General features: G+C 46.8%; 1 protein-coding gene and 1 pseudogene across 1 annotated transcript; one reads left to right on the top strand and one right to left on the bottom strand.

Moving 5' to 3' along the window:
- Nucleotides 1-7,331: 7,331 nt before the first annotated feature.
- Nucleotides 7,332-9,396, top strand: LOC127214103 (frizzled-8-like; annotated as a pseudogene).
- A 14,355-nt stretch (nt 9,397-23,751) lies between these two features.
- LOC127214105 (gap junction delta-4 protein-like) lies at nt 23,752-26,346 on the bottom strand. Its single transcript, XM_051174437.1, is given in 5 exon segments — nt 23,752-23,793; nt 23,795-24,295; nt 24,297-24,503; nt 24,505-24,776; nt 26,283-26,346. Coding segments are annotated over 5 exon segments (1,086 nt in total).
- Nucleotides 26,347-26,587: the final 241 nt, after the last annotated feature.

Here is a 26,587-nt window from a genome sequence, read left to right as displayed (position 1 = left end):
AAGTGGGAAGATGAAGATAACTTTATCTAGTGGTCATTCTATGATGTGGGAGTACGTTTCCTACCATTATGTATATTAAGACTAAGTGACTAGGTGGCTATGGTAGGACACACATGCCATCCCAGTGTTTGGAAATATGAATCTGGAGGGGTCACCAGTCTAACTGTGATGTCATTCTACTTAGCAATGAACAACAGAATGTGTTTGCCTCACTGAGCACTCATAGCCCACAAGGAACTCTTACAACAGTCACGCCACATGCCAATATGAATGGGAAGGTGGTTTTATTAAAATACCCGCATAGTGTTGGATATTTGAATATATGGTCCCCAGCTGATGGTGCTGTTAGGCAAGGCTTAGGACATGACGCCTTACTGGAGGAAGAATGTCACTGAGGGTAGTGTAGTACTGATTCCTGCTCGGATGAGCTTGTGCCTCATCAGCTTCTAATCCAGCTGCCACATCCTACTCTTGCAGCCATAATTTCCTGCCACACGATGGACTCATAGCCCTTTGGAACCATGAGTCAAATATACCCTTGTTTCTGTCCTCAGCCATGGTGTTTTCATGGCAATAAAAAAATAACTAATGCAAATAGATTGTGACCCACATGTCCAGGCAGGTGGCATGGACCCCTCTGGGGGATTGTCTGGCCTATACACATAGTCTTCTTCAGTCACTTTTCCTTGGCTTCGAACATGTATCAACATACAATATCAGAGGATGACCTAATGTCATGGGCAGCTAAGAAAAAAACTAGATAGCTGTTCCATCAAGGATGCCGGGTGTGGCTCAGTTCATACAAAGAGCAAAATCTCTTCCTCCTTTTCCAGCCCTTGTTTCTTGCAAAAACCCACAGGTGCTCAATCACCAGCCCACTGTGGGAGTGGGGGTGGGCACCCCAATCAAAGAAAGACATAAACTAGTTAGTGGAGCAGCCAAAATACCTAGATAATCTCACTCCCACACAAAAAGGAGGTAGTGAAGCCATCCATGATCTGCCCTTTGGTAATTTCTTTCTCCTCAATAGAAAAATAAAAATATACAAAATAACATATGAATGTTAGTAAGGGTAATTCTCTCTCTCTCTCTCTCTCTCTCTCTCTCTCTCTGTGTGTGTGTGTGTGTGTGTGTGTGTGTGTGTGTGTGTGTGTCTACACACATATGTGAAGGTCTATAGTGAGATGTTTAATTGAAAGCACCTGTGGAACAGACCATGCCCATTGTAAGGGTGGGGACAGGGGTGGATGTTACCTAGGGGAACTAGGTCTGAGGAAGGGCTGTGGGAGCTTTCTTGCTTGTAGCATGGGGACAGGAGAACAACAGGAGGCATCCTTTGGGGCCAGGAACCTGCTGGTGTTCATCTGTCTCTCGTTGTAATTTATTTCTCCATGAATAAATATCTATTCAGCCTGTTTCTCCTGATCCTCATTAAACCACAATAAAGGTCAATATCATCTCCTTAATGTCTCTCAACCTTACATTTTGAGAGACCATATGAACCTGGAGTTCATCAGTTCATCAGTTTAGCTGAGGTTAAGCTGGCCTATGAGTCCCAAGGATCCACCAATCTCTGTTCTCTGCTGCCCCTGCCTAGCTTTTATCTGGATGCCTGGAGATAATGTACTCAGATTTTAATGTTTGTATAGTAGGCAGATTTACTGCTGAGCCCATCTCCCACCCTTTAACTCACATTTTGATACAGCACATGTATAGCTGACACTATTGCTTTCCCCTTCCCCCTTCTTAGTGTCACACCCTTACCATCTCTTGTAGCTAAGAATGGTACTGGTACTTGCAGAGCAGGGCACTCTAAGAGGAAGCTGTTCTGGTTTCAGAACAGACTTTTCCTTCTAAGGAGGTGGGGGCTCCAGGGCAGGCACTTGTTGTGCCTCCTGATCTGGCTGTTGTCGTTTGCAGTTTGACAATAAGTTCCATGGGAAAACCAGCAAGCTGGATAGCAGGGGCCAGGCGTCTATGCATGGCTTAAATAACCAATGCAGGCTTGTCTTGTGGGTTACTGGGATCTGAACTGCCTCTCTTAGCCAAGCCAGTTTTCATGGGTCTTTCGATCACTTTAAATCTTCCAAGCTAACACAAGACTCATATCTCTAAAATTGGCATCTGGCCAATCTACTATTCGTGACAAAAAACAATTATTTATTGTCTCTTCAGACACACCCTAGAATGATTTTAAAGTTATACAGTGACAGTGCCATCTCCACTTCCAAATGGCAGGTAAATGTAAAGAGGATTCCAGATCTAAAACTGACCCCCTCTTCACATGGACCTTGTCACACCAGACACAGTGAGAGTCCTTCTTAAAGAACTCTTTCTAGAGAAGAAAACAGAGGGAGGAAAGCCAATAGAGCTTAGGAAAACAGAAGAATTAAGAAATAAGCAAATAGCCTTTTATACTGTCCAACTTCCTGTTTCAGCAGCATGCATCTGAGACCAATGGCCCACAAAGAGGGAACATTAGATTAAAGAGGCAGATATTCTAGTCCATAACTGGGTGGGCCTATATGGCAAGGTTGCACAGAACAGCAGGAAGTATGTGCTGGAATAGAGTTCACCCCAGTGGTACAGAGGAAGAAAGAAGACACTGGGGTCTCAATACTCAAATTCAAGGCCACAACCCAATGACCTCACTTCCTTTTTACCAGATTTTGATCTCATAAGTTCCCCTGCCTGTCAATAACATCACCATAGTGTCCAGATCTTTAATGTACAGGTGTCTGTGCACACTGGAGACCAAACAGCAGCATTCTTGTTCATTTCATCATAGATTGAAGTAGATTTGGTTATTTAAATTTTCTTCTGTTTGGAGGCCAGAGACAGTGTCCTTGGAAACACAGAATAAAAGCATGCCAAAATACCTTATTATTCATATTCTATCAATATAATGCTTGCTCTTTCTAAGGACAATAAGCATATAATCAGGTATAACCTGAGAATTCTCATAACTTATAAAATAAGTTTCCATCTACTCTCTGGAACATATAATTTTATTAGTATATTTTAGGCTCTCTCTTATGTCGAGATTTACTTGTGTTTTGTTTTATTTTTATTTTTAAGATGGGGACACACCCATAGCCAAGCCTGACCTCCAACTTGTTACATAGTCAAGGTTGATTTTCATTTTCTGACTTTCTGCCTCTTCCTCCCCCATGCTGAGATTACTGGCATGAGTGTGTCTAGTATTACATAGTGTTGAGTATAGAACACATGCATGCTAAGCAAATTATATACATCCTGGGGGTTGAACCCAGAGTGTTGAGGATGTTAGGCAGATGTTCCACCACGGAGCACCATCCTCATGTCATTTTCCTAGAAAAGCTTGGATATCAGTAGGACACTCTTGGGGGGTCTCCAGAGTGCTCCATATTTTTTTAAGCCTTTCTTCTCCAGATGTAGATGTGTGCCTTTTAACTGTTCTATCTATCACTGGGATATAGAATGTGCCCACCGAATGGAGCATCCCTAAACATTCCAGGTCCATGGGTACATGTGCTTTAAAAAGAACTGTTTAGGGCTCCTTCTTTTCTGTCTCTTGCATTCCAGCTATGGGATGGGGTTCTGCCAAACAGTCCCTGCAGTGCTATGTGGACTTACCACAAGATTATTGGGGCCAGCCCTGAGGGAAAGTATAAAACTATGGGACGCAGAAAACCCTTTCTTCTCTAAAAAGTCTGTCTCCTGTCTCTGATATCAGTTAAATGGAAACATTGTTTGCTTTGTTTTGAAGTGCTGGGAATTAACCCCAGGAACTCAAGAACAGTGTCCTCAAACTGCAACCAACCAAATGTATTTGCTACTGTGTTAAAGGACAAGTAATGTTTGGTTACCTATCATTCCTAAAACTATTTCCTACCCCTAAAATGTAAACTGTGTTATATTCTTAATCACTGTTTTCTTACACATATGTGTGTAATGATTTTGATTCCTCTTTTCGTGCCTGTCATTTTGTGTGTTCACTGGCCCTGACACCACTCTTACTCTGAAATGCTAAGAAACCGTTTACTAATAGTGTTAAATGCTATAGTTGTATTTTCTCAATTAAAAGTAAATTTCTATTCATTTTTTTTTTAATGTGTGGCTTGATGTCTTAAATCAGTTGTCTTCAAATAGCCCATGGTTTTGGAAAGTCTGAACTTTTGTCTGCTTGTTAGTTCATGTGAACTTAATATTCTTACCCAAACTTTCCACATTCCACATCCTCAAGATTCATTTTGTCTCTAAAACTTTTTAATGCCAATTAAAAGCCAAAATCAACTATTTTCAGCCTCAGTTTTCAAATGTCAGTTTGTTTTACCTAACTCTACTCAATTTATATACTGTAATTCTAAACTTCAGTATTTGACATTTCTCTACTGAAGAAAAACAGTAGAAACTCGCCAGCTATGTGGCTTTTAGAAAGTTGACTCCTCCCACCTGTGGTCTTGGGAGGGGGCAGTCTGGCTTCCTGCGCCTGCGCAGTCATCTAGAGGCGCTGCCTTTCCTGATAGCCTGGGTCAGTGAGTGCCTGAGCCCAGTAAGGTGGGGGACAGCCTATGGCGACTTTCCACGTCTGAACTCACGAACTGAACTTGGGGTGGGGGGGGGGGCTGTCGTCTAAAAAGTAAACAACAATAAAGTAAAGAGTAAAGGCTGGCTTTTCCTCCTGGCCCGTTTTCGGCTGAATCAACCAACTTTATATGCTTTGAATTCTGGATTCTAGAGGAGTTAGTTCTTGCTTTCAAGAGTAGGAAACGTGCTTTCACTATGACAATATACTAAGTAGATTTCAACTTTAAAATAATAAATAAATAAATAGAAAGGTGGTGGGATGTGCCTATTAGCCTAGCAGTCTTGCGTGGGAGGGCAAAATCCTGCTGCAAACTGCGGGAGCGATTTTTCTGCGACCTACAGAAGGCGCAATTCCTAAGAGGTTGCTGCTCAGAGAGTCAGAGAGCAGGAGAAAGACAGAATACTAGAACTCACGATACACCAAGGTTGCTAATTTTGCTTTGCCACAAGGTTGTTTTTATATAGATAACTGCTATCTCCCAGCATTACCCCCACCACTCCATCCCAAAGAACCTGCATGGCCTGATTGGACCTGCAGTAAGCCTCTGTCTCTAGTCCCTATGCAAGTTTTGTTTCTCTAGTTCCGCTTGTTCCCGGTATGAAATTGGACAAAGAACAAAAAGAAAAAGAAATCCTGAAACAAAAGAAAGGAAGAAAAGGAGAGAGGGAGAGAAGAGGAGGAGAGAGAGAAAGGGAGGGAGGGAAAAAGAGGAAGGGAGGGAGGAAGGAAGGAAGGGAGGAGAGAGAGAGAGAGAGAGAGAGAGAGAGAGAGAGAGAGAGACCGCTGGCGCCTGCCACCCTCCTGGCTATCAGAAATGCTTATTCCCGAGATTACAGTAATTACAGCTGCAGCATGAGTTCCATACAAGCGCTAAATGAAACAGCACATCAATTAAAAAATAAACACCATTCTAGGAGAAAGACAACCCCCCTGGGACGTCCTAACAAGCGTAAATGAACCTGCCAAGCCCTGGCCCCTCACACCCCCTCCCTTCTTAAGGTGGTCGCTGAAAGCGCTGGCGCTGCTGAACCCTCTTCGATTCTGTGTGTTGAGCCTAGGCAGTACCGGTCCCAGCGTCCCCGCTACTGCACAGCCCCCGCCTCTCACAGCAGAAAAGGAGGCGCATGCAAGCACATGTTAAGTTTTTAGGTAGATGAGTATATATCTTAAAAGTAGCAAGCGAATTCTGAATGCAGTAGTAATTGTCAGTGTGTCTTATTAGTCAGTTTGTGTTTGAAAGGAGGTACTGGATCCACGTGCTTCAAATATTTATTTTGTCTCATCCAAAGATCAACACCACACACACACCTTCACCCCCTCCCCCACGCAATGACATCTGTTCTGATCATTCCCGCTTTCTAGGTAAGGAATTAAGGTGCCCCAGATCACACAGCAATGGGCACTTATGTACCCTGGCATTGCAAGGCTCGGAAGTACTCCATGGGCTGCCCATGACCAAACCTGATCATCTGACTGCAACAGAAGTAGCAATACATCACCAAATCTCCAAGTCTGAAAAGACCTAGCTATGAAAATCCCTAAATACCCAGCTTCAGGTCTGGACCAGACTCGGAGCCTTCGTTGCGCTTTTGAGGCTTTTCAGAACCAGCAGGTGTTGTCCGTGGACTGAGACTAGCTGGTCTGACAGGTTCAGAGAGCCAGGGGAAGTGCACACACTACCAAAACACTGTCCCGTAAAGTCCCCAGGTGAAGACTCGGAGAAATGCGATCACGATCTCTGAAGCGCTGAGCTCTTTGGGGACAGTCTGGTAAATGCTCAATTCTTGTGGTCAATTCCGAGGTCACCAAACTCTCCATTCGCCCAAACCCAGAAAAGCAGTAGCGGAAAATACAGACTTCCTTAAGGAAGGCTGAGCCTTGAGAGCGCATAGACTCCGCCCCTGTTGCCCAGTGATTGGTGATCCCAGAAGAGGGCGGGAACCAAGTACAAACTGTATAAATATTCATGAGCCGGCCTGGAGGCGCTTGCTGACTGGAGCCGGGGTTGGGCGAGGGCAGCTCCTGCGGAGGAGGAGGTGGCTGCTGGTGCGGACCACGGCCCTCAGGTGTCCCCTTGCCTTTTGCTCTGTGTTTGTTTGTCGGTCTCGCAAGAAGGCACAGACTGCGCCCCGACCGACTGTGACCAGAACGCGACGCGGACTTTCGGCGGCGGCAGAGGCAGGAGGACCGACTGGGACCGACGCGGGAGTGAGAAGGCGGCGGCCTGACCAGAGGAGGGCCTGGAACTCTGGCAGTGGCCGGGCGGTCTGGGACGGACATGAACCCTCTGGGGCCCGAAGAGGGGCCGCTAGGTCGACCCCAGAGGCGAGCCGTCAGGCACAGCCATCTTGACTGCGGCCCGAAAGAACTTGCTGCGCGCCGCCCTCAGAGCCTTCGCTGCTGGGCGCCACGCGAAGTGGCTGGGCGTGCAGGAGGACCTGCGCGAGCTCTCTGGACGATGAGCGCAGGGGCCACCACTCGCTCCGGGAGGACTGAGTGCCACCCAGAGGGCGTAGGGCAGACCCGGTGGAACTGTGGCGCGCCTGGGGTCACCCTCGCCCCTGGAGAGGCACGGAGAGGGGCCGGACGACTTCTGCCTAAGCTTGCAACCCTGCTGCTAGATTGTTGGCGGATTCTCAGCTTTTCGGGGAGAAGCGGCACAAGACCCGCTGGTCGCCTGCTCTCCACCTTGCCTCGGATTCCTCGCTGGGTCCCCTGGGGCCTTATCGCGCGCCGCCTAGAGGAGGAGGACGTGGGGGCCGCGGCGCGCAACATGGAGTGGGGTTACCTGTTGGAAGTGACCTCGCTGCTAGCCGCCTTGGCGCTGCTGCAGCGCTCGAGCGGCGCCGCCGCGGCTTCGGCCAAGGAGCTGGCGTGCCAAGAGATCACGGTGCCGCTGTGCAAGGGCATCGGTTACAACTACACCTACATGCCCAACCAGTTCAACCACGACACGCAAGACGAGGCGGGCCTCGAAGTGCACCAATTCTGGCCGCTGGTGGAGATCCAGTGCTCCCCCGACCTCAAGTTCTTTCTTCAGCATGTACACGCCCATCTGCCTGGAAGACTACAAGAAGCCTCTGCCGCCTTGCCGCTCGGTGTGCGAACGCGCCAAGGCCGGCTGCGCGCCGCTCATGCGCCAGTACGGCTTCGCCTGGCCTGACCGCATGCGCTGCGACCGGCTGCCGGAGCAGGGCAACCCGGACACTCTGTGCATGGACTACAACCGCACCGACCTCACCACGGCCGCACCCAGCCCACCGCGCCGCCCGCCGCCGCCGCCGCCGGGCGAGCAGCCGCCCTCCGGCAGCGGCCACGGCCGCCCGCCAGGGGCAGGCCCCCACACCGTGGTGGCGGCAGTCGAGGCGGCGGGGACACGGCGGTGGCGCCCCCTCGCGCGGCGGGAAGGCGAGGCCCTCCGTGGTGGCGCAGCTCCCCCTGCGAGCCGGGGTGTCAGTGCCGCGCGCCCATGGTGAGCGTGCCAGCGAACGCCACCCCCTCTACAACCGCGTCAAGACCGGCCAGATCGCCAACTGCGCGCTGCCCTGCCACAACCCCCTTCTTCAGCCAGGATGAGCGCGCCTTCACAGTCTTCTGGATCGGCCTGTGGTCGGTGCTCTGCTTCGTCTCCACCTTTGCCACCGTCTCCACCTTCCTCATCGATATGGAGCGCTTCAAGTACCCCGGAGCGGCCCATCATCTTCCTCTCCGCCTGCTACCTCTTCGTGTCAGTCGGGTACCTGGTGCGCCTGGTGGCAGGGCACGAGAAGGTGGCCTGCAGCGGTGGCGGCTCCGGGTGCAGACGGAGCTGGGGGTGCTGGCGGCGCGGCCGCGGCGGGCGCGGGGGCGGCGGGCGCGGGGGCGAGCGGCCCGGGAGCGCGCGGCGAGTACGAGGAGCTGGGAGCAGTAGAGCAGCACGTGCGCTATGAAACCACCGGCCCCGCGCTGTGCACGGTGGTCTTCCTCCTTGTCTACTTCTTTGGCATGGCCAGCTCCATCTGGTGGGTAATCCTGTCGCTCACGTGGTTCCTGGCGGCTGGCATGAAGTGGGGCAATGAGGCCATCGCGGGCTACTCGCAATACTTCCACCTAGCCGCGTGGCTGGTGCCCAGCGTCAAGTCGATTGCGGTGCTGGCGCTCAGCTCCGTGGACGGAGACCCGGTGGCGGGCATCTGCTACGTGGGCAACCAGAGCCTCGACAACCTGCGTGGCTTCGTGCTGGCGCCACTGGTCATCTACCTCTTCATTGGCACCATGTTTCTGTTGGCTGGTTTCGTGTCGCTGTTTCGAATCCGCTCGGTCATCAAACAGCAAGGAGGCCCAACCAAGACGCACAAGCTAGAGAAGCTCATGATCCGCCTGGGCCTCTTCACCGTGCTCTACACGGTGCCTGCCGCTGTCGTTGTTGCCTGCCTTTTCTATGAGCAGCACAACCGTCCACGCTGGGAGGCCACTCACAACTGCCCGTGCCTTCGGGACTTGCAGCCTGATCAGGCTCGCAGGCCCGATTACGCGGTCTTCATGCTCAAGTACTTCATGTGTCTGGTGGTGGGCATCACGTCGGGCGTGTGGGTCTGGTCCGGCAAGACTCTGGAGTCCTGGCGCGCGCTGTGCACTCGCTGCTGCTGGGCCAGCAAGGCGCAGCAGTAGGCACGGGAGCCCGGAGGCGGCGGCCCAGGGGGCGGCGGTCCCGGCCTGGCGGGGTGGGGGACCCGGCGGAGGCGGGGGATCTCTCTGGCAGCGACGTCAGCACCGGCCTGACGTGGCGGTCTGGCACGGCCAGCTCCATGTCTTACCCTAAGCAGATGCCATTGTCCCAGGTCTGAACCCCTAAGCAGACTCCCAGAAGGAGCGGAGAGGGGTGGGGGATGGGGAACCCGAGGGCGGCGAAGGGACCCCAGACCGGCCGGGGTTCCCACCCCTTCACGGTGTTGATTGCTATTAGCATGATAATGAACTCTTAATGGTATCCATTAGCCGCTGGGACTTAAATGACTCACTTAGAACAAAGTACCTGGCATTGAAGCCTCCCCAGGCCCAGCCCCTCCCCCTCCGACGCTCTGGAGCGCCTCCCCAGGCACTGGTTTCAGTGGGCTAGGAGAGTTGGAACCCTTCTGGGTACCCTGGCTAAACCTTGAGGTCAACCTACAGACTTCACCCAAGGGACCGCTTCACCCCGACTCCGCCTGCATAAATTCACTCCTCATACACCCTGGAGGGGAGGGACGACTGCTACCTTGTGGGATTGCACGGTTTGGGTATTCTTAATGACCAGGCAGATGCCTTAAATAAACAAGAGATGTCTTAATTAGGCACCCCAAGTAAATACGGGTTTCTTACATTAGAGGATGTATTTATATAATTATTTGTTAAATTGTAAAAAAGAAAAAGAAAAAGGAAAACGTGTAAGATATGTATATATCCAAAGATATACAACGTGTACATTATTTGTAAAAAACGTTTAGAGGCTACCCTGTAAGAACAAATATAAGTATTCTATTTTGTCAATAAAATGACTTTTGATAAATGATTTAAATACCACCCTGTCCCCCGACTTTTCTGAACTGTTCCCCTTATGCTTGCTGAGGACATGTGGGGAAGCGGACATTTTTTGGCTTGCCATTCTGTACACTGACTTTAGGCATGGAGACAATTACATGTTAACCTCTAGTTCTTAAACTGTTAGCAAAGTAAATGTCATTGTTGAATTGAAATCAAAAATCTGCGTTTTTGCACTTTCCCCAAAGATGGTGTCTTTCATGGTCTCTCCTTGCTGACCTGTGAGTGACAGCTCATCTTGGTGTGTGTGGTGTGTGGGTGGACAGTTTGCATAGGCGGCCAATCCACTCAGACTGTTTATTTCGCTGGTATGATGTCACTTAAGTTGAAACAGCAGCCCTATGTGAGTATCCCGTGTGTGGTTTTTGAAAGCCATGGCCTTTTTCAGACCTGGCCACACTCTGAAATGTGGAGAGTATTTGAAGCCACAGGTCACCTCTGCACTGTAAGTCACCTGGTGTAACAGGGCAGGTGTAGCTAACAGATTAAACGAATGGGTTAACTTCTAATAGCGATCCATGCTTGTGTATTCCAAGTGTGCTGCTTTTCCTGGAGAAAAAAAAAAAAAAAAAAGCTATTGTTCCTCTGTCAAGACTAAGCTAATTTATTTGAACAGAAGGCTGTTGAATCAGCAGAAGAATGTGCTGGCAATTGTTGAACTTTTTACCTGTCTGCCCAGTGGCTCCGCACATCATTCCTTTAAGAGGAGCTAAATGAATAGGGTTAATCTGTAGGGAACTTGGTCTTTTGAGTTTGAAAAAACTTTGATCTTTTCTCCTCTCCGAATGTGCTGTGTAGTCTGAAGTTTCTTTCCCTGCTGCCTGGCTCCTCTTGGTGCAGACCAATTGGCCACCGCAGAGCCTTAACGCTCTTCCTTTAAAGGGATGTGGGACTTTTACTTTAAAAAGGAGAGGGAGAGAGGGAGACGAAGACTTGTAACAGTTAGTGAAGACCAGAGGCGCAAGTGCGCCTCAGCCTTTCAACAGCTTTCCATGGCTTTGTTAGCCAGCCTGCAGGCAGCTAGGCCTGGGCTGTACATTATAGAAGGGCTCTGATACCCACAGGTGGTCGTGCACATAATCCCCAATTTAAAGCGGTTTCCTTTGCTGGACAATTGCATTACAAAACTCCCTTCTTTTTCACTCCTAATTGAACCAATGAACTATTATAAACTACAAGTTTTCCTTTAAAAAAAAAAAAATCGTCAGTGCCTAAGTTCTATTGACTAAATGCTGGCAAATTTTCTGAACTGGACCTTTCAAACCACTTTCAGGAAATGCGTCTTCAGCAGATTTTTTTCCAGATATTTTTCTTCCTTAGGCTTTTTAATTTCTGGAAGATTAGCAATAATTTAAAAGTAATTGGTAAGGTTGTATGTTCATACTGAAAAGATGGCCCCAGGTCCCTTATTAACCTGTCAATCAAGCTAAGAAAGTGGCAGCTACCCTGCTAATAACTGGAGTCCAGCATTGTGACTGGGGAGGGGCCCTGGGTGCCCTTCTTAGATGTTTGCTTTTCCTTCAGTGACTAAAAATCTGAATTAATAAGAAGAAAACTACTTCTTTTACTGATCTCCACTGAAGAACATTTGTTTAAATGCTCTGTTCCCTTCCAGAGCCACTGTTTGTGTTAACTGGATTTTTAAAATTAGATATGTGTAATGGGAATACATGCTTCAGCTATCACACCCATCTAACCTTGAAAGATTGGGCACCTTGCCAGCAGTTTTATTCATTAAATAATTGCTGGTTTGTGACCCAGGTGCCTACATGCACTCCCATCTAACCTATGCACTGATTTGGAGGCTGTGTGTGTGTGAACTGACCCATGAACTCTGCAGAGTCAGCAATACAGTCAAAGCTGGGAGTAGGGCTTTATCATGTGTGTGTGTGGGGGGAATTGCTAAAAGTTGCTGAATTTTTGACATAATGGTATTCTTGGTGATGGTGTTCAACTATGACTTTGAGGAGTTGTCATACTCTGAAGGTCTTAGCTCATTTGTTTTCCATATACCCTTATAAAATGCCATATGTGATAACTTTTACAAGATGGCCATAAGTGTACACAACTTAGCAAACTTATGAATCAAGAAAAAGCACCATTTCTGCTCTGAGGACTCCCAGTGAGAAGGGCTGCTGCTGTCAGTAGCAGACTGCCCCCTGAACCATAGCGCTAGTTCTTGGTTTTGAAAACTGAAACATGAATCAAAAGTTGCCAACCTCCAAATGATACCTGAAGTTGATTGTAGGGGTAGGTGAAGTAAAGGAGGACCCTTCTAGGTCCCTGTGCATTAAACAAATGACATGGTAGTTGCCCTAGATACCTCTTTAAACTATGCAGGCCTGTCCTTAGTTACTACATTTAAGACGTGTTAAGATTTATCAAACATTTGAGGGCAGGCAATGTGGTTGCTGTGTGCCCAGAAGACTAAAGCAAATAAAACCCTAATGTGATTAATACGACCAGGAAACCAAAGCTTGTTGAAGCCACTTGGCAGGAATCTTGCTGAATGCCTTGTTTTTTTTTTTTCTCTGTAGTAAAGGCAACCTGGAAGTACTGTAAACAGAAGGTAGAGAGTTAATAGGAAAGCAGACCTTGTCACATCCCTCATTTCTACCCTTCTCCCTGGCTGTGCTGTGGCCACCTGCAACACTCCAAAGTTTGAGGAGAGGAAGTCAGATTGTCTTATTGAAAGGAAATCACACAGAGCCCATTGCAAAACAGGATCAATTTAAAGAACCCTGCAAACATTTTTGGTGCCGCTCAAAACAAGGGCCAGTAACCCTTTATTGGTTTCAAAAGACCGATGCTATACTGCCATCTTGTGGTATAACAAGATTCCAGAACCTGCAAAACACAGCAGTTCCTTCATTCAGTTTCTTCATTGAAACCCCACCATGAGCTGGGAGGAAGTGCTTGGCTGCTCCGGTGCTTGAATAGCATGCTCAAAGCCTTGGGTTCGAGTCCAAGCACTGCATAATCTAAGTATAGTGGCACAGGTCTGTGACCCTTTATCTCAGGAAGGGAGGCATCAGGTGTTCAAAGTCATCATCAGCTACAAATCAAGTTTGAAGTCAACCTTGGACTAGAGACTCAGAAAATGCAATCTTGAGTGTTGGCTCTGTTTCTCAGCAGACCTGCTTGCATTTGTACTCTTAATATTACAGCCATTTTCTTAAGAAAAACAACCATACTTGCCTCAGTGTAAGGTGCCACAAGACATCCCTGCCACACGGTCATAATTCTATTAAATTCTCTTGTGTTGAAGCCCAAAGTATTAACCTCTAAAATAATATTATTTTGAATGATTTTATTCAAGGAGTGGCTATGTGTCAGAACCTTAATGCCCCACTTCCATAGCAAGAGGATACAGTTTTCTTGCGTATTGATGTATTGTTTCACCTATCGTTGGAGAGAAGCAGATCTGCTGGTCCATGAGATGTCCTTCAGAGCCACACAAGGATGCACTCAGTTGTCATCCACCCAGGTGTTAGGAAACTCACCAAGGAGAGGACACTACACTAAAAAAGAGGCTAGCCATAGGGTGGGTGAGCAAACCTTTTGCTCTAGCTCTCCAAGAAGGAGGACATACAGGTGAGCAGGCCTGTGCAGGACTAGGTGAGAACTGCCTCACCAAACACACATGATTTCTTTTCCCCTTGACTGCAGCAGGCAGGCAGGCATGGCACTAGAGCAGAAGCTGAGAGTTCACATCTGATCCATAACCACGAGGCAGACAGAGAGAAAGCTGAGAACAGCATAGGCACTGGAAACCTCAAAACTCACCCCTCTGACCTCCAACAGGGCCATGCCTCTTAATCTTTCTCAAATAGTTCCACCACTTGGGGACCAAGCATTCAAACAGATGGAAGCCTAAGGGAGCCACTCTTGTTCAAACTACCACAGGTCTGACACCGTCCTTGCTACAGGTTGGCAAAAATTAATTGCTGCACTTGTGTAAGACCACTCCATCCAGAACAGGGCTGGGCCTAGAATTTGCTAGGACTGCTTGCCCCTCCTATTTCTGTAGACCTGTTCCCACTGCTCCACTCTTCTATCTAAAGCACCTATGTGGGCAGACCTATGGAAAGAGTCAGCCCTCTTGGTCCTAGGGTATCTCTTTAATCACTCACTTTCCACCTGGTCTACAAGGTCTTCTCTGAAAGGCTTAGCTCTTGGGCCCTGGGCTGACTGAGGGTAACTCTCTGATTCCTCACACCTTGTGATCATAGTTATCCTGTCGTTCCCAATGGATACCTCACTGGGGACAAAGGCCAGATATGGAAAGACTGCCTTAACCAGCAAAGTTGAGGGCCTTTCAGAAAGTGCCTCAGTGGGCCAGGGAAGGCAGTGTTGACCAGCCCCTCTTCCCTGGTGCTAGCAGGTTGGGGAGGTAAAGCAGAAAGGTCCCTGAAATGCCAGGGAGCTAACATACAGGAGACAGCTGGAGCAGGTGGCCATGCAACAGTCTTCCATAGGCTATAGCCATGGAAGTGTTCTGAGAGGATGGTGGTAGCTGGAAAGGACAGATGCTAACCAGAGAAAGATGGAGAGCAAGAGAGTGAATGATAAAGTGCCAAGGACCAGCACAAGTGGGATGAGTGTAAAATAAAGAACTAACTGGGCATGTCTTTGCAAGCCTCAGGGACAACTGTTATTTACATTACTTTACTTAATCCTCCAGGGAATTATACACTGGATTAGAAAACCAGTGACTGTTGTTTTGCTTCCACAAAACCTGTTCCTAATCACACCATGCCCCAGTGGTAGTTTCTATTTCTGCTCACTTGTAAGAGCCTTTGGAGTGATTTTTTTAAACTGCTGAGGCCAAAGGCCATGGTAATGGTGTCATGCCTCTAGTCCCTGAAGTCAGAGGACTGAGTTGGAGACTAGGATGCTCAAAAGATGAAACCATGAGTGCTTGTCTAGCATCCACAAAGATCTGGTTTTGACTCCAGAAAACATATATCTATAACCCCAGCACTCAGGAGGCAGAGTCAAGGGGATCAGAAGTTAAAGGACATCCTTTCTCAAAACAAACAAACAGGAAAACAAAATACCCCACTACTGTCCAAGATTTATCACAGACTGATAGATTTAGAAATTGTTTTTAGGGACTCTATCTGAAAAGTAAACATTTTTTGAAAACTACTGCTGGCAACTCTGATAAAAATCAGCAGATGTGATTGAATATGTCATCATCTCTAATAAAATAAATATTAATAAATAGAGATTATCAGCTGAGTGTGGTGGTGCATGTCTTTGGTCTCAGCACTCAAGAAACAGAGACAGGTGGATTTCTGTGGGCTCAAGGCCAGCCTGGTCTACATAGTGAATCCCAGACCAATTAGAACTGTGCATTTAGAACCAATCTCAAGAACGAAAAATAAAATGAAAAAATATAAATTATTAGCACTTAGAATGGTAATACTTTTCCTGTCACTAAAAGAAAACTTATATTTATTAGCATGTATTAGTAATAATTTGTTTCCTTATTAAATTTCCATTCATTTAAGTAATATATTTTGATCATATTTTTTTGAATGTTAAAAAATAATTTTTAAAAATACACACACCTTCCTTATCCCTTTATATTTCCTACTTCCAAGAGGTAAATTTTGGGAGAAAACAGGAGTGCCCCCATCTGGTAGAAAGATGGAACTTTAGTATTTGCTGTTAAGTGTTCACTATGCAGAGCAGGCATGTCACAATATACAGAGGGCACACGATTTGTAATTTTTGTTAAACTTAAGAGCCTATGAGTAACACACAATTTCAATATGTTAATTATAAAAGTAATCAGTATCAACTTTTGTTTAGTAAATGTGTATTTACTGAAACCTGCTCAGTTAGTTGGAAGTGATGGCCAGCACTGAGCCCTGGGAGAGACATGACTATCCGTTCCAGGATCAAAACCAGCCATGAGTGGGGGGGGGGGTCATCACCTCTCTGTCTCACCTAACACTGGAATGTCATCACAGCTCTGTGATGATAGGAAATTCTTTCTCTGAGCTCTTCCCTGAAGGCCCAGAAAGTGAGGCTTACACTTGTAGCCAAACCCTGGCATTTTGCTAACTGCCTAGCATGCATGCTTTCAGATCTTAATTGCTGTACTTCACCCTAATTCTTTGGGATAAAGCCTAGCCACAGAAACCTTCCAGTGGGGTGCAGACTTTTTGAGATGCTGATGATGTTACAGGCTACAGTGACGGCAATTAACTGAGTATTTCACTTCATTAAAGAGAGGATCTTAGAAGTCTCCAACAAGAGACACTTAATACTTAAACTGACTACAATAGTTTGGACTTTAAATAGTCCCCATAGGCCCATCTGTTAAAGGTCTGGTCTCCACTACAGTGTTACTGGGAAGTGACAAACAAGTAAAAGGTCTTGAGGTCATTGGGGTGTCCCTTCAGAGGACCATGGGACCCAGCTTGTACTTCTCTTTTGGTTTCCTACTAAGCGTAAGTGAATCTGCTCAGCCAACAGTCTCTACCATGACCCACAGGCCCAGCGCAACAGGGACAACTGATGACAGGTTGAGATCTCCAAAACTGGGAAACAAACTAACTTTCCTGCTATGCACTGGTTTGTATCCGGTACTTGTTACAGTAACAGAAACTAGAGTCAGGCAGCCACAGGTACAACAATAACCTGACCTGATCATTACATGTTGTATATCACAGCATACCCTGTAAATATGTTATTACTAGGTGTCGAATAAGAACATTGTAATAAAAATAAACACCTTGGGCTATTTGTTGTGTCTGTGCTTTTGGGTGAGGAAGAGTGGAAATCAGCCTTAGGGGCTCAGGCATGGGCTTTTAGGGGATTTTTTTTTCTCTTATTAGCCTAGAATTTTCCAAGTAGGTTAATCTGTCTGTACAGCAAGCCCTGGGTATCTGAGCACCTGTGCCCACCTTCCTTTGCCTCCCAAGTGCTGGGATTAGAAGTGCATGGTTTCTGTTTTGTTGTTGCTGCTGCTGCTGTTGTTTCTGTTGAACTGAAACAACACTCCAAACAAGGTTCTAATGGCTGGACCACAAGAACAGTCCCTTCATGCACTCCAGCAGGTCAAAGATGGCGCAGCTGTTAGGGTGGGCAAACCCAAGAACCAGGTTGTGGATGTGGGTCATTGGGACCACCCCCTCAGGTGAGGGCCATAGCAGCTCTCCTAGGCCTATGCTGTTGGGACCAGTGAACGGTGAAGCCATTTATCCCGAGTGCTAGGGTCAGCTCTCCCATGTGCAAGGAGTGTTGCCAGCTGCCCTGTTGTAGTGACCAGTTATCCCAGGGCCAGTGAAGGACAGGGCTGGGTCAGCACAGCCTTTAGATTTCAACACACATGGTTTCTGTGATACCACCCCCCACATACACACACCCTATGGTAACATGAGCCATGGACATCAGCCCAGACCCTAGCTGCTGTTGGGCCACAGTCCCAGACATGGCCCACAGCAGCAGCCCAGGCCTGGCCCTATGCAACTGTGTAGGCCACAGGGATTGGCATGGCCCCCATGGCATCAAGGCCCTTGAATACCAATATAACCACAGGTAGTGTCCCTGACATTGGCATTGCCTCTGATGGTATCAAGAGACACAGACATCAGCCTAGTCCCTGGCTGCTGTTGAGCCACAGACTCAGACATGGCCATAGGCAGCAGCCCTGGCTCAGACAACACCATGTCCTGGCAGTAGCATAGACCTCAGACACCAACACGATGACCACAGGATGCAGCCTAGACCCCTGGGCATTTGTGTGGCCTTTGGGGGGGGCACCATTGGCCATGGATATCACAGCCCATGCTCCAATAAAAATCCAGGGTTTACAGAAACAGACTTTGGCAAATGGTCTGCCCTGGGTTCCTTTTCTGGGTCAACAGAACCTACCTGCTGTTTCTCTCCAGGAAAAGTCAACACTCAACAATATCTGAAAAAAATTTTCACAACTATCATTTTCACTGGATAGATTTTTAATAATCTTCAGTAAACTGCAGAAAGTCCAGAACTCAATCTGCAATGTCTTTCTTCAGGCACAAACCACCTTATTTTTGGAGATGTGGTCTCTCTCTGTATGGTGACTCACTGATTAAGCTATGCTGTCTGGCCATTGAGCCCCAGGGATCCAACCATCCCCATCTCCCTATGTCCTAGGATTCTAAGCATGCACCGCCACACCCATGTTTTTGTGCTGCAGAGGGAACTCATGTCCTTGTGAGGCAATCACTTCACCAACTGCGATATTTTCCTAAACCTGGTGTCTGGTGTCTTAGAATAGTGATATGTTTTCTTGTCAGATGAGGAAATGAAGATATAGGAAGAAAGCTGATGTTCTAGAGGCCCTATATAATGAGAGAATAGAATTTCCTTGACCTGAAACCAAATTTTTCCCCTGACCTCCTTTTGAAGATTCATGCAACAAAACTTAGTGAACATTTATAAGTTGCTATAAGTCTAAAATTCTTCTAATGGATTAATGCTCATTCCCATGGCCACCTCTAGGAAATAACAGCAGACATGACCACTGAAAACTTTAAGAGTCTCTTCTCTACCAACTGAGCTAATTAAGCACCACACAAAGCAAACCCAAAGCTGTTTTCAGATCCAATGGCTCAGCTGAAAAAGACCAATTCATAAATATTTCATTGCCTTTTAAATACATTTCTAAGATGAATGGCACTTAAACTTTCTAAAGCATTGCAATAGAGTGATTCCTTTCTCCGCCCCCCTGTGGTAAGAAGCTTTTATTTGACTTACACTTTCAATTCCATAGTCCATCACTGAAGGAAGCTAGGACAGTGACAGAGTTGGAATCTGGAGGCAGATGCTGATGCAGAAGCCACCAAAGTGTGGTGCTTACTGGCTTGCAAAGAACCAAGGCACAGACCCAATCTGAACAAAGCAAAACCACACTTCAATAGTGAAAATAATTGAATGTAAAATGTCTGGGATTTACTCATGATATCCTGGGCTCCTCCAAGTGTCACAGGTCACTTCTCAGAAGCAAAGTGTGTGTGTGTGTATATATATATATATATATACACACACACACACACACATATATATATATATATTTGTTATTACTATTGTCATCGTCATCACCATCATCCTGACTGCAGTTTCCCCTCCCTCCACTCCTTCTAGCCCTTCATCCCCCCACTTCCTCTCTGTCCCCCTCATGCACTGCTCCTCCATTTCTATTCAGAAAAGGGCAGGCCTCTCATGGATACCAACCAAACATGGCATATCAAGTTGCAGTAAGACTAGGAACCTCCCTGCCAAGGATGGATTCCTAACTATAAAATAGCATGTTGTTTCATAAGCCAGTATGGAAAATAGTATGTGTCTTTGCAGATAGCCCTTTGACAGGTTGCAGCCATAAGGGTTCTTTGTAGCCAAATTGTGAACTGCTTGATGGGACAGGGATGTCCCACTGTTACATCTGATCAACAGTTTTCTGAGAATTGACACTGCAGGGTTACAGCATCTACCGCTACCATCTGTCTTGGTTGGTCAAGTTCTCAAGCCAAGTCTTTGTAGTTTTGGTAGAAAGTCGAGGGGGGGTAGAGGGGGGATGATCAGATGCATGTGAGTAAACTCATAGGAAGAAAGTCAAAACTAGGAGCTGCATCTCAAACCCACAAGGACAATCCCTTGCCTTGTTAAATGAGCTCCTTCCTATGAGACTAGGTTGTTCACACTCCCAAGCCCTGACCATATTTTTGTCTAAAATCAATCTAATAGGACTTCCCAGATGGATTGTAGGGAATTCTTAAATCCTGATTTCTATGAGCAAAGAAGATAAATATGAAAATAAAATAAAGGGGCAACGATGTATCAATGTGGAGAAGACAAACTCACATTTTATTTTGATACCTTTAACTCTTGAATCTTAACTATGATCCAAGAGAGCCCTCTGCTGGCACGACTGGGAGCAACCGAAAACCTGGAAGCCTCACCAGGTCCATCCACCACATGTCATTTCAGTTCCTGAAGACTTGCTGGCAGTTGTCTCTCAGACATCTGTGATCTCAGCTCAAGAGGCATCTTATGGGAACACGGTTAAGTGTGTCCTGAGGTTTCCGTGGTTAACCAAGTGGGATTCCCACATTCACCTGCTCCCATTGGGCGAGCCCTGTGAAAAGGGCGCAGTTTGCTGGGGTTCGAGGACTTGAGAGACTCTGGACAGATGTGCACCTGAGCTCACCCCACCTCAGATTTCTGACTGCTCGTGGCATGTGGAGAGCGCTAAAACTTCATGGAAAGGAATAGAAGAAGATGCATATGCAGAGCCCATGTGCCATAGATGATGCTTTATTGTGACTCCACAGATCTTCAAGTCTTGTTAGCCTACTGATGAATCTGTGTGGGTCTGTGTGCAGGACAAGCAGTTCTGCCTGAGAGACTGAGGGAAGAAAATCTGCCCAGTGACACCTAGAACCTTTCAAAGAATCAGATGGCAACCAGAGATGTGATGGGGGCTCACTCTGACCCTTTGCTCCTCCATCTGGGGAAGGAGGAGAGACTTCCTACTAAAATACAGGTTTTACTCAATGCTTGGGATCAAATATATGTCCTCCTGCACACTAGACAAATGCTCGATGCTGAGGCATGCCCAATTGGCATTTGCTGTAATTTTCTCAATTCTCTATAAAATGAATTTCACCTAGGTTCATCATATAAGGCTATGAAACCCTAGTATCTCACCTCTCTCTGGGACTAACTATAGAGTTGAAAGTCAAGTTTAAAGATCCCCAAGGAAGGCATTGTTGTATAGATAGATGTTGGGAGCAAGAAAACCACACTTGCATATATATACATATGCATGTAGACAAGGACATATACACACAAGGATATATGCATAAGTGCAAACACACACACACACACACACACACACACACACACACACACACTTGAAATTCAAGAAGGAGGGTGTCTGAAAGCCACTTCATTCTTAGGGAAACAAACATGTCCTCCTACCCAGCCAGGAAGATTCACCAGAGACTTTCAAAACCAGCCCCAGAGTTGGCATGGAATGAGACCCATAGGATTTACTCTTCAGTCTGTGGTCCTCACTTTGCATTCCTTACTATGCCACACTGCTCATCTTTCCTGGAACTGAATCTACACCCAGAAAAGTTGAAAGAAGTTCCCAGTGTAGATATCTGCATCTGAGAATGAGGTGCCTACTAAGCGCATACAGTACCATTTCCTTGGCTCCCTAGACTGCTTTCTATGTATACCACATTGATCCTCGTGAACTAATAAAGATTCTGCTACCTGCCTCTGCCTCCTAAGTGCTGGCATTAAATGCATGCATCACTATGCCCACCACCTTTTCATTCCTGAAGAAATGGACACTGGATTCCCCCCAGTGTAAATCCGACAAATCCCCAAACCTTTTTCAGGTCAGATATGTAACCCAAGGAATCTATCAGTGACTGTTCTGAACCCAAGGAGCCCATCAGAGGAGACTGTGTGGAGCCCATTATGCTGATCCCAGGGATCTGTTGAATACTTCTTAGGAAGCAAAGTGTACAGAAACAATCCTGCCTGAGGCACACACCAGCTAATGGTCCCTCTGATTTTCCCGCCACCCTTCTCAGTCTAGCCTCTTGCCATTAAGATGAAGTTCCTGAGAGAGGGTGTAACGAGATGTGACAGTGCCACCCCAGGTGGGCCTATGAGCCCATCTTGTCCTTTCCATGTGAGCAGATAGATGGAACTCTAGTCAAAGCAATCCCTAAGGCACCACCCGAGGCTCCGCTGATAAAGACTAAAAATTTCCCCCTATTCCCCTCATACATTTTTAAAAGTCTTTTTAAAAATTTTATTAGTTCTTTGAGAATTTCATACAGTGTATTTTGACCAGGGTTATCCCCACAGTCACACAACTTTCTGTCTCCCTGCCACAAGACTCATTTGTGCCACACAAACATTCTTGGGTGTGTAGCCTTCCACCAGAGCATGGATGATGGACCACAGGCTAGATTCTTGCAGAAATCTGATTCTCCCTCTCCCAGTAACTAACAATTGACCAGAGCTCTATCTATGGCTGGGAGTGGGACTTGGTGTCTGAATCTCATCTTCATCCTGGGCTTTGGTCTGATTTGTGCTTGCACAGGTCTTGTGCATGATTTTACAAGAACTGTGAGATCTTTCAAGGCTTGAAAACCATTGAGAGCTGCAATGTGATCCATCACAGGGTGACTTTCAGTCGTGTTGACACAGCAAAACAATCACAATCGGCATGTATTGGAAAATTAATTACAAAATCCCTGTGTTAATGGTATCTGGAGACAGGGCCTTGGGGAGGCAGTTAGAATTAGGTGACATTCTGAGGGGTGAAACCTCATGATGGTGTTAATGATATTTTAAGAAGAGAAGGCCTGAAAAAATTAAAATAAAGAGAAGGCCTGAAATGGCTTAGCAGGTCAAAGTTCTCCTCATACCAGTCTGACAACCCGAGTTCAATCCCTGGAATACATAGTAGAAAGAGAGAACTGACTCCTGTAATCTTCACAAGCACATTATGGCACACACATACACACATACAGACACATGTACACATGTACGCACTCATACACATGCACACACACATGCACATCATGCATTTAATAATAAATAAGAATCTTTTAAAAGAAGAGGAAGGGAGACATGAATTGGCCAGCTGTTCATTCTGACTCTTCATGGAATTCCCTATTGTGTTATGAAACAGCTAAAAGGACTTCTTTAGTCCAGTCTTGGCATTCCCAATCTCTGTTGATATATATATATATATATATATATATATATATATATATATATATAATTTTTTTCTTTATAATTTAGGCTCTGGTATTTTGTTACAGCAACACAGACTTTTTTGTTATTATAGCACAGCCTATGCTGGGTATTTAACAAGACGGAAAGACGGAAAGATGACCCTTAGTATGTTAGCATAACCGATGGCCATACTCAGGCAGTCTTCAATCTGAAGAGCAAAAGAGAACATGCTAGTCTAGGTCCCCCATCACTCAAAGGAGAAAACTGAGGTTTGTAAGAGTGAAGGGAGTTGGGGAGCAGTGGATGGCGAGGGAGGAGAGCTTAGGTCCCTTGCTTACAATATCACCTTCTCTTGTGGCACCCACTCAGTACAATGCTGTCTTTGTGGAGCAAATCTCAGGTTCTGATCACTCATTATAGGATTTTGGCTTTACACGCACAGCCTGTTCCTGTTATGGGGAGCCCACCAGAGATGACCAATCAGACACAATTTAGAGCCAATTGAAAGTCTTTATTACAGCTGGCAGAGACTACACAGGTATTTGGGACACAAGTGTCCCACTGAGTTTTTAGGGAAAAGGCATTTTAAAGGCCAAACACAAATCTTGGTATTTTGCCATGCAGCTGAGAGGGAGGTTTTGCTTAACCAAGCACTTTAATAAAAGCTAAGAGAAGTGGGTAGGTGTTGGGAGAGGTCTGCACCAGCAGGTAGTTTAACAGAAGGTAAGCTTACTGAATCCTAAAATGATCTCAGTACGAAGATGAGACCAAAGAACCTCTGCACTGTCTTGCCCTGTCACAATGCAAAGGGCAGCGCGGTGCTGGGGAAAGGGTGTGTGGGCTCTGCACGATTGTCTTCACACCCACTCGGACTTTTTGGTTCTCAGGTGGGGGGCGCTAGCCCGAGGTGGCCAGCAGACCAGGAGCAACAGGCTGGCTTGCTGAACAGTGCCTGGCCAGGTGGCTCTGGGTGACCAAGGGGATCTCACCTGACCGGGCGTTTTGGACCCCCAGGTCTGCTGAAGTCTCTCTGTGGGATCTGAAGGGCTCTCTGTGAGCCACTGCCAACCTGTCGCCAACTAAGGAAGTGGCCTCACTATCATCTTGGTCTGAATGCTCCATCCGCCCTGACACAATGGCCTGGTGGCTGTCATGGCTGTCGCCGCCCTGCCCTGCTGTCCACATGCTGGTGAACTCAGGCACACCCTGCTCCTCCTGCCCATTTTCACGGTCCACCTGACCCTGACTATGACAGCCCTGAGGGTCCTGTAAGAGACCAGGGGGGAGTGTGGAGACTTTGCAGACTGGTCTGGCCTCGCCCTTCACCCCCTGCATGGTCCCCCGTGTTCTTCTCAGGCTGCAAAGCAGGTCAGCCAAACTGAGCAGGAAGGATAGCGCACTCCACGGCCCACACGAACAGCATCAGAAGAGACTTCTCCGTGGGCCGCGACACGTAGCAGTCCACAGCCCCTGAGCAGGGCACACGCGAGCAAGAAACTCGGTTGGGCACAGAGAAGCCGTACAGCAAGTAGTGCAGGGAGGCCAGCCCAGCCTCCAGCAGTGTGCGCAGCAGCAGGTGCACTAGGTAGGCAGAGGACAGGTCGGGCACCCCGGGGTCTGCAGGTTCCCTCCGCAGCCAGCTTCGCACCACGGTTCAGAGCATAGGCACCAAAGACCACCGAAGGCAGGAGCAGTGCCAGGCTCTGCACCAGCCAGAACCGCAGTGGCGACACTGGGAAGAAGAAGTCGTAGCAAACGTTGGCACATCCTGGCTGCAGAGTATTGCAAACAAACCTCTCCTGTTCATCCTGGTAGATAGGGGACCCTGCCAAGACCACCACCAGCATCCTTAGGAGGACTGCGACGACCAGCCAGAGTATGCCTAGACAGTGAGAGCAAGTGGCCAGGGATCAGTGCCTAAGGTGCTTTCACACAGCAGCTTAATTACTACACTCTGGGAAGTCAGTAGCACTCAAAGCAATAGGGGCGATTATTTACACACATGCACGCATGCACTGGTGGTAACAAGGATCAAAACCAGAACCTGTTGCATGTTATGCTAGGAAAGTTCTCTACTACTGAACCCCACCACCAATCCTTTGGGGCCATTACTTCCTAAGCCTTTGCTGTACCAGAAACAGCCCTGAAATTCATGAAGGATATTTCCAGTGAGTGTATCTGTGAAGTGCATCATGCATTAAAGATGCCTTTGCATGGCCTGGACTAAAAGATCCAGAGATCATTTTGGCTGAGCAAATCTATAATGTGATTCAATTTCACCCTTCTTAGGGACTAAGCTTTTTAAAGGTCCTTAGCATATCCCCTTCATCATACTGAGCAAACAGAAGCTGGTCATTTCAGTGTCTCCCTTATTTATGATGCCAGCCGATAGGGTCTCCATAAATCATAGGTCCTGTGGCTACCATTACTTTGAATGTCTTTAAGAATGTTCCCTTTTTCTAGTATTTCCAGATTCCTTTCCCCTTAGTCCAGTCACTGTATTAACAAAAACTGTGAACAAACAGAAGAAAAAAGAAACAAGTCGTCATTTATAAAGGCAGTCAAGCTCAGAGAGAAACATTAGTAGGTGATGAGTCATGGATTTAACCTTTCAATACCAGGTTTGTTAAGATTCTACAAAATAAGAGTGAAAAAAAAAACTATCAACCTCACATCAGGCAACTCTCAACCCTTTCTCCATCCTCTTTTCAGACACTCTGAAACGGACTCATTTGGGTCAATCTCGGGCATCTTGATTATTCTTTTGTCACAAGAATAGCTAAGGTGATATATGATTATGAAAGACTGCAACCCAGCGCTTGGAAAGCTCTGACAGGAGTGGGTCAGAAGTTCAAGGCCAGCCTGAGCTATATAGCAAACTGGGGAAAGAATGAATATGTCACTAGGGGTAGGGGACATAGCTCAGATCACCTTGCCTCGGTGTCTCAGCACCTCACACCTGAGGCCCTGAGCCCTATCCTCAAGGCTACAAACAACTAATTTAAACTTGGTATCTGTTAGAGTGCTTAAGAGAATTAGTTATATTTATAACATAATCTCCACAGATAACACCTAAAAAAATAGATGAGGAGGTACAACAGAAGCACTATTTTTTTTTTCTTATTCCACCTGATTCTGCCTTTAAATTACCAACAAATGCTGGGAGAACAGATCTTGCCTGAGACTGATGCTGACCTCCACACATCCTCCCATGTTGATGGGAGCAAGGTACAACCCTTGCTTAGCATTAGCCAGGTTCTGATCACTGACCTTTCTTTTGGGGAGTGGGTCCAACAAATTGAAAATTGGAATAAACTTTTGAAAAGGCAATCTGAATATGGCAATAAAACCAGAACAAAATTTGGGAGTTTTTCCCCACAAGACTCACCCACAATGGTCATGTTGCAGTTTAAGGTGATAATGAGGAACCCCAACAAGTCCAAGTTCTCCATGCTTGCAGAAAGCCACAGGCCTGGGCTGCTGGAGGGTTGTGAGGCCTATGTACTCCAAGGATGTTTAAAAAAAAATGGATTCTTTCTACATCAGACTTCAAGGTGAGCACCAAGCTGTGGAAAGAAAGATGTGCTCCCAGGCCTGGAAGGTCAGGTCTTCTGTCTCCACACTGAGCCGGCTCTAAGCTGCTTGCCAATGAGACACTCCTGACAACTGCAGGGCCCACAGCAGGAATTGTCT

Source organism: Phodopus roborovskii, unplaced genomic scaffold, assembly GCF_943737965.1.
Source record: "Phodopus roborovskii unplaced genomic scaffold, PHOROB, whole genome shotgun sequence".
Taxonomy (NCBI): Eukaryota; Metazoa; Chordata; class Mammalia; order Rodentia; family Cricetidae; genus Phodopus; species Phodopus roborovskii.
The sequence above is the reverse complement of the archived record's forward strand: the minus strand, read 5'-3'. Positions and strand labels throughout refer to the sequence as shown.